This window comes from Manis pentadactyla, chromosome 13 (assembly GCF_030020395.1).
Source record: "Manis pentadactyla isolate mManPen7 chromosome 13, mManPen7.hap1, whole genome shotgun sequence".
In the NCBI taxonomy this organism is placed as follows: Eukaryota; Metazoa; Chordata; class Mammalia; order Pholidota; family Manidae; genus Manis; species Manis pentadactyla.
The window spans coordinates 94,603,635-94,610,588 of record NC_080031.1 but is presented as its reverse complement, the minus strand read 5'-3'; the positions used below and the strand labels follow the sequence as shown (position 1 = coordinate 94,610,588).

The 6,954-nt window shown below is 39.7% G+C and overlaps 1 protein-coding gene across 2 annotated transcripts in view; it reads left to right on the top strand.

Moving 5' to 3' along the window:
* Positions 1-540: 540 nt before the first annotated feature.
* The window catches only part of ZCCHC10 (zinc finger CCHC-type containing 10), a 40,244-nt gene continuing 33,830 nt past the window's right edge, over positions 541-6,954 (top strand). The window contains exon 1 of one of the 2 annotated variants that reach the window (XM_036907040.2): positions 541-668. In XM_036907040.2, coding sequence (XP_036762935.1) covers positions 628-668 — 41 coding nt within the window. In that variant the 5' untranslated portion in view covers positions 541-627. The remainder of the gene's footprint in view (positions 669-6,954) is intronic. The other variant, XM_036907041.2, reaches the window with a different exon arrangement.

Here is a 6,954-nt window from a genome sequence, read left to right as displayed (position 1 = left end):
GATTGATTCTGAATTCCAGGCAAAGTATGTATTTCAAAAAGCTATTATATATTTCAAAGAATGTGGATTTAAGAGAATAAAATCTCCATGATCTGACACTAAATTTTAAAAAATATACTAAAATAATATTTGTATAATCTTTTTTCAGTGGCAAAACAGCTTTTCTATATAGTCTTGGTTTTTGTAACGTCCCTATGAAATGTATAAATAGAAATAACATATATTTGCACTTTACGTTTGCTGAAGTCAGTCTTTCAATAAATGGTGACAATCTTGTTCAACTCATTCCTTTTTAAATTTTGCTCTTTCAGACTTGTTTCCTGAACACTGCAGTTTTATTTTATTATGAAGTTCTTCATTTCCTCATTCAAGAATGTTCTTTCCTGCCTCTCCGTGCAATATACGTGTACCCATGCTACAAAACCCTGCTCAGACCGGAACACGGCCTCACTCGCCTTCCTCAGGCTTAGAGACCCACACCAGCTACGCAACACCTCAGACCCCACCCACTGCCTGCACCCGCGGGGCAGGCTGGCTCCGCCCACTCATGCAGCGCCAGCGTTCGGAGTCCCCGCCCCTCCGAGGAATTTCCCAAAGCCCAGCACTGCAGAAATCAGCTGCGCTAAGATGGCGACTCCCATGCATCGGCTCATAGCCCGGAGACAGGCGTAAGTGGAGGGCCGGTGGGGCGGCGGGGCGGCGGGGCGGGCTGGGGGCGGGGAAAAGCGCGTCAGCCGGTGGGTGAGCGGGCGCGGGGATGCGCGCCGCGTGTACCATCCTCGGTGTGGACAAGCAGGGTGGCTGTTTTTCTCATGCGTTGCCTGCTCCCTAGGGGCTCGGCCCGGGCGATACGTTTGGTGCTCCTGGGTTAGCAGTTTCGAGGAAGACAGCTGCGTAAAGTCAGCGGGGCGTGACTTAGGGGGATCCGAAGAGGGTCTCGCGTTTGGTTCCCGCTTAAGGGAATCCCAGGAGTTGGTCACTCAGGTTCATACCGTTTGTCCGCCCAGCCTCCCATCGCACGCGTATCCTGGGGAAGCTTGAACCCCTGAGCCGGCACCCCCAACTCGCCGAAGTAAATCTTCAGCCACCTGTGCAGCCCGCAGCCCAGCTGGCTTTCCCTGCCGCCTTCCCATCACCTTCTCTAGGAACAGCCTCGACTGTATCGCCGACTTTTCTCCCAAGCCATCTTTTCACTTTGTGCTCATGCTGTTAAGTCAGTATTAATTTATTCATTACCTACCCCTCTGTGCCGGAATTTGATTATAAAGAAAAAGAAATGTTCAAGACAGAATCCCTGATTTCAGGGAGCTTACATGGCAGTGGTGGAAAGAGTCGATAATCTAAACATTTTAAGTAATAAATCGGTGATAAGAGCTTTGAAGGAAGTAAGAGATGATGGAAAGAAAGGCCCAGATGATGTTAGTTGGACAGGAAAAGCATCTCTGAAGAGGTGGCATTTCAACAGTCTTTGAAAGTGTGCCAGTGTTGAGCATATTTGGAGAAAGAGCATCCAGGCAGCGGCATAACTGTGTTGCGACAGTGAAGAATTTACTTTTTAAGAACTGAGAGATGGCTGTTGTGGCCAATGAGGGAGAGAGAGCGAGCGGCACAAGAGGTTTGTTGTGCACAGATGATGCAAGGAGTTATCCTAGATGCCCAGGTCTCCTAAAGCCTTTTTTTCCTACCAGCCTGCACACCCAAACATCTGCCGCTTTTTCATTCTCTCAGCATTTCATGCCATCACCATTTGCATATCTGTAATATATCACTCACAGTCAGCTCATGTATATGTTCATATTTCTTTTTATATATATTTTTTATTCTAAAATACAGGTTCCTTCTTTTCTTCTGTACATTACACTCTGCCTCTCACGCCGATGAGAAGAGTTCCTTGAGCATAAGGATAAAGACAGGAGTCAGTGGAGGAAGTCGGTGGAGGGATAAGGATTGGAGGCAGTTCTGAGATCAGTAGAGTGATGATACTACTCAGTAGGTGTGCTAAATGATGTTACCAGGTCCACTTCCTCTCAGGTTTGCCCTTTTGGGTGTTAGTTTCTCGCTCAGGGTTCACTCCTTTGTCCCAAGATGGCTGCAGTATTTGGGTCCTTTATATCCTCTCAGCTGCAAGTTGACGGCACCTCATTGGTCTAGATTGGGTTACATACCCAACTCTGAACCATGTTTATAGGATTGTGAGGCTCTGATTGACTTAGATCTCGTTCTCTTTGAAGCACAGTTCAATGGATCTTCATAGATCAATGATAAACTGGGTGGGTAGGTCAGAGGAGGTAATGAATGCTAGATTGGCAAAACCAATTTTTAAATTGTAATTACATCTACTTATGTAAGTAGACTGTAGATTCTTGACACTCTGAGGTCATTTGTTCTATTAAACCCTCCACTGGATTCCATTACTGTCTCTTCAATATCTAGGGTAATCATCTAATTTAGGCCTGAAGACCTCCAATAAGGATATACTTACCTCCCGACGTAGGGTTTTTATATTGTTGAAATCTACCAAGAAGTTTATGTTGAGCTGAAAGAAAAAGAATATGAAACTAAACCCTGCTTCCTTCTAATTTCCCAGCCTTTGATCTAAACTGTGATTTCAGTTAGTTAAAATTCTTAAGTGTTTTCCACTTGAATTGCCATCAACTTGAGCTTCCCCTCTCTTTTACTTGTATTGGTTTTCTGGACTTAAACTTTTATCCTTGTTAAATTTCATCATGTTAGATTCAACAGAGTTCCAGCCTATCCAGATGTTTTTGGATTCTGATTCAGTCATCTCTTGTATTAGCTACCCTCTCAGCTTTGTGTCGGTTGCAGGTTTCATAAAAATGCACATCTGTGTCCTCATCCAAGTCATTTATAAAAATGTTGAACAAGACCAAACTGAGGACCAAACCCCACAGGCCATCACTGGATCCCTCTCTATATATTTACTTCAACCCATCAAACAGTACTCTTTATCCATGATCAACCGATCTACCTAATTATTCTGTTTTATTCACAAGGATACTGTGAGAGACTTTCCAAGATGCCTTATTGAAATACAAATACCGAAAAGGCAATAAGGGTGTTAGTGTGAGGTGATTTGGTACCTAGTGATGGTAGCTTTTCTTTCTGAGTGGATTTAATAAATCCAGCCAAAATTTGCCTGGAATGGATTATCAAATTCACTGGTCTAGTTTAGGAATCTACCAGTCTCCCCTCTCTTTGAAAATCAAAACAGCATTTGCCTGCTTCCAGTCTTTGAGCACCACTCCTGTTTGCCAAGTCCTCAGATGCCCAGCAGCAGTACAGCAGTCTCACCTGGAAAATCTCTGGTGTGTTGGGGAGCAATCACCTGGGCCTTCTGACTTAAACATACTCAGATCAGATCAGAGGGCTCTGTTACCCACCCTTCAACGATCTTGGGCTTCAGTGCTTCTCTTCTTATTCTGCATATAATTGTGTTTTGAGTTAAGACTGAAGTGAAATAAAAACCGTCCTGCTGTTCCCTTAGCCTGTGACATGACAGCATAGGTGGCCTATTTGCCTTGCAGCCAGAAAGTGAGCCTATCCCTTTTTTGATTCTTTGTGCATTAACTATAACTGAAACACAAAGCAATTTTTGATGTACTTGATATTTTTTACTAATGTCAGCTTATTTGGCCAGGAGACTGAGATATATCTCATAAAAGCCTTAACCACTCTTCTGTACTTAGTTCTATGTGTTCCTTTGAAAAATATCCTTTAGAATTTGTTTAATGATTTTACATGCAATCTATGTTCCTTATTAAAAGGTTAAAAAATACAGATAAGGAAAAAAGTATAATTCTACCTCAAAGATAATCATTGTTTACATTTTAGTGTACGGCCTCATGGTATATTCTTCATAGATATATAATAAGTTTTGACCATTTCTTTTGTTGCTTTATAGTTAGGTTTACTCTTACAAACCACATTGTACTTCCTATATTTAAGCAACTAAATTTTTGTATATATTTGTTGTTATCTCTGGGTCAGCTGGTATGAACAATTTTTAAAAGTCAAGTTTATTGAGGTTTAATTTACATATAATAAGATTTATCCTTTTTAATGTACAGTCTGTGCATTCTTACAAATACATAGAGTCATGTAACTACCACCAAAATCAAGATACAGAACTCCATCCCTGCAAGTCTGGGAAGAGGAAATCTTAGGGCAAAATACCTCTAAAACCGAAATCAATCAAAAGGAGAAATAAAGTTTAAAATCTGTTTAATGCTTACAATCTGCAGTCTGGGGCCATCTCTCTCTCTTACTCCAGCAGAAGCAAGCAAAGACCTCCCCCTAACCTCTCGGTTGCCCAGGTGATTATCCACTGATATGAAGATGAACTTCTCTCCACCCATGAGGATATGCAAATGCACTATAGCCAGGCGAGATGTTTCGGAAATATTACAGTTTTACCGACAATCACCTAAAATATTTCTTCGTGACTGATCTTCAGCCTCTGGCAACCACTGCTCTTCTGTTGCTGTAATTTTTACCTTTTCCAGAATGTCATGTGAATAGAATCAGTCTGTAGCCTTTTGAGTCCAGCTGCTTTCACTTAGATAATGACTTTGAGATCTATCCAGGTTCTTGCATGTATCAATAGCACACATTTTCTTTCTTTTTTTTTTGCTGATAGTACTCCATTGTATGGATGTACCAGTTTGTTTATCCACTTACCAGATGAAGGACATTTTGATTGTTTCCAGTTTGGGGTTATTATGAAGAAAATGTATATTATAGGCCTTTGTGTAAATTCCTAAAAGGGGATTACTGGATCACATGGCAAGTTTATATTTAACTTTATTAGAAACTGCCAAACCATTTTCTGAAGTTCATCTTTTTTGCATATTGCTATCCAGTTGTTTCAGTACCAGTGGTTGAGAAGATGTTCTTCCCTGAATTTCTTTTGCACCTTTGTCAAAAAACAGCTCTTCGTGTATGTGTGTGGGTTTGTTTTAGATTCTGTTCTGTTTCATTGATATATTTGTTTATGTAACCCACTCTGTTGTGGTTAACTGTAGCTTCATAGTAAGACTTGAAATAAGGTGCTGTTAGTCTTCTAATTTTGCTCTTTTTTCACTGTTGTTTTGACTGTATTAGATTCTTTGTGTTTTCATATGAATCTTAGGATCAATTTTTGTGAAAGAGCCTGCTGAGATTTCATTTGGGATTGCACTGAGTCTATAGATCAACTTTTGAAGAATTGACATCTTAACTATTGGTTTTCTGACCCATGAATATGTACATCTCTCCATTTTTTTGGTCTGTCTTTAATTTTTCTCACCAATGTTTTATAGTTCATTATAGAGGTTTTGGACATCTTTCATCAGATCTATCCCTAAGTATTATAATAGTATTTTGTTAAGTTTCAATTTCCAATTGTTTGTTGCTAGTATATAGAAATAAACTGACTTTTTATGTTGCCCTTGTATCCGGCAACCTTGCTAAATTCATTTATTAGTTCTAGTAGCTCTATTTTGGATTCTTAGAGTTTTCTAGGTAGATAATCATTATCTCTTTTGTGTTTTTTTTTTTTTTTTGGTATGTATGTTTTTAAGAATTTTGTTGCATTTTATCAAATGGCCCTTCAGAAAGTTTGTGCAACTTAACAGTTCTTACGAGCAGTTAAGAATGGGTATTTTACCATTTATAGAATGCCATTCTCCATCTTTGCCAACAGTAGGCTTGAAAAACAACTTTGCCAATATGACAGACGTGTCCTAATATTTTAGATGTTAAAGGAGATCATTTTGCATAAAAAGCCCGTACCATTAAAAACAGTTCCTTAAGCTTTAGCTTAGGATATAAAAATGGATTATTATTTGAATAGGGTATCTGTGTGAGTAGAAAGAAATGCTAATCTTGTTTATTTTGAAATTATAAGTCTGTCGCACTCAACATTCTATATGGAAGATACTGTGTTCTATTTATAACAACAAAAAATATAACAAAAAAAAATGCAGGTGGGTAATGTTTTTAATGGCTGGGATCCAAGTTACAAATTTCTTAATATTGGGAGAACAACCTGTGAGTTGGAGACTTATACTATTTTTTAAACTTTTTTTATTATTGTGAAATATAACACATGTACAAAGGAATTCAAACAACATACATATGCCACTTAATAAATAATCATAAAGGGAGCATCCCCTGTAACCCCGCCCCCGGATCAAGTAATTAAAACCTGCCGTTATACCAGAGGCTCCCAAGGCCCTTCAACAATCACAGACTCTTCCCTCCTTCCTCAAAGTAACTGCTATCCTAACATTTATGGTAATTACCTCGTTTGTCTTTGTGCTTTCACCATCTAACTATGCACTAGAATTTAATTTTGCATGTCTTTGAACTTTATGCAAAATCAGACAATTTGGATTCTTTTGAATTTGGCTTCTTATACCTAAACTCCATATAAGTTAAAATAAGCTATAGTTTGTTCATTTTTATTACTATGAAGTATGCCACTGTATTCTATACCACAACTTCTCCATTCTACTTTGATATTTTTTCCAATTTTTAGGATATTGCAAATCATGCTGTTAAGAATATTCTTATAGTTCTTCCTCTTCCCTTCTTGAACAGGTCAAATCTAAAGCCATTAGGTGGTGCAGAGCAGGGTAGGCACCCATGCAGAGGGGTGACCTGGCATTGGGGTATTAGAGCTGAAGGGGTGTAGGGAGGGCATCCACATAGGTGCTTGTACAGTGCGTAGGAAGGTCCAGTACAGGGTGTCAGATACAAAACAGGGTGAGGGGGGTGTCTGTACAGGGAGGCAATTTTGCATAAGTTGTCACTCTTGTGAGAATATCTACATGTGGTGGGGAAATTTAATTTGGTATACAGTGTCACAGCCTAAGTAGAAAGAGAAATGTGTTCATGTGAGGGGGACTGGCCTGGCAGTGGGAGTCAGCCCAAGCCGGGTGTGGAGCATGTCCA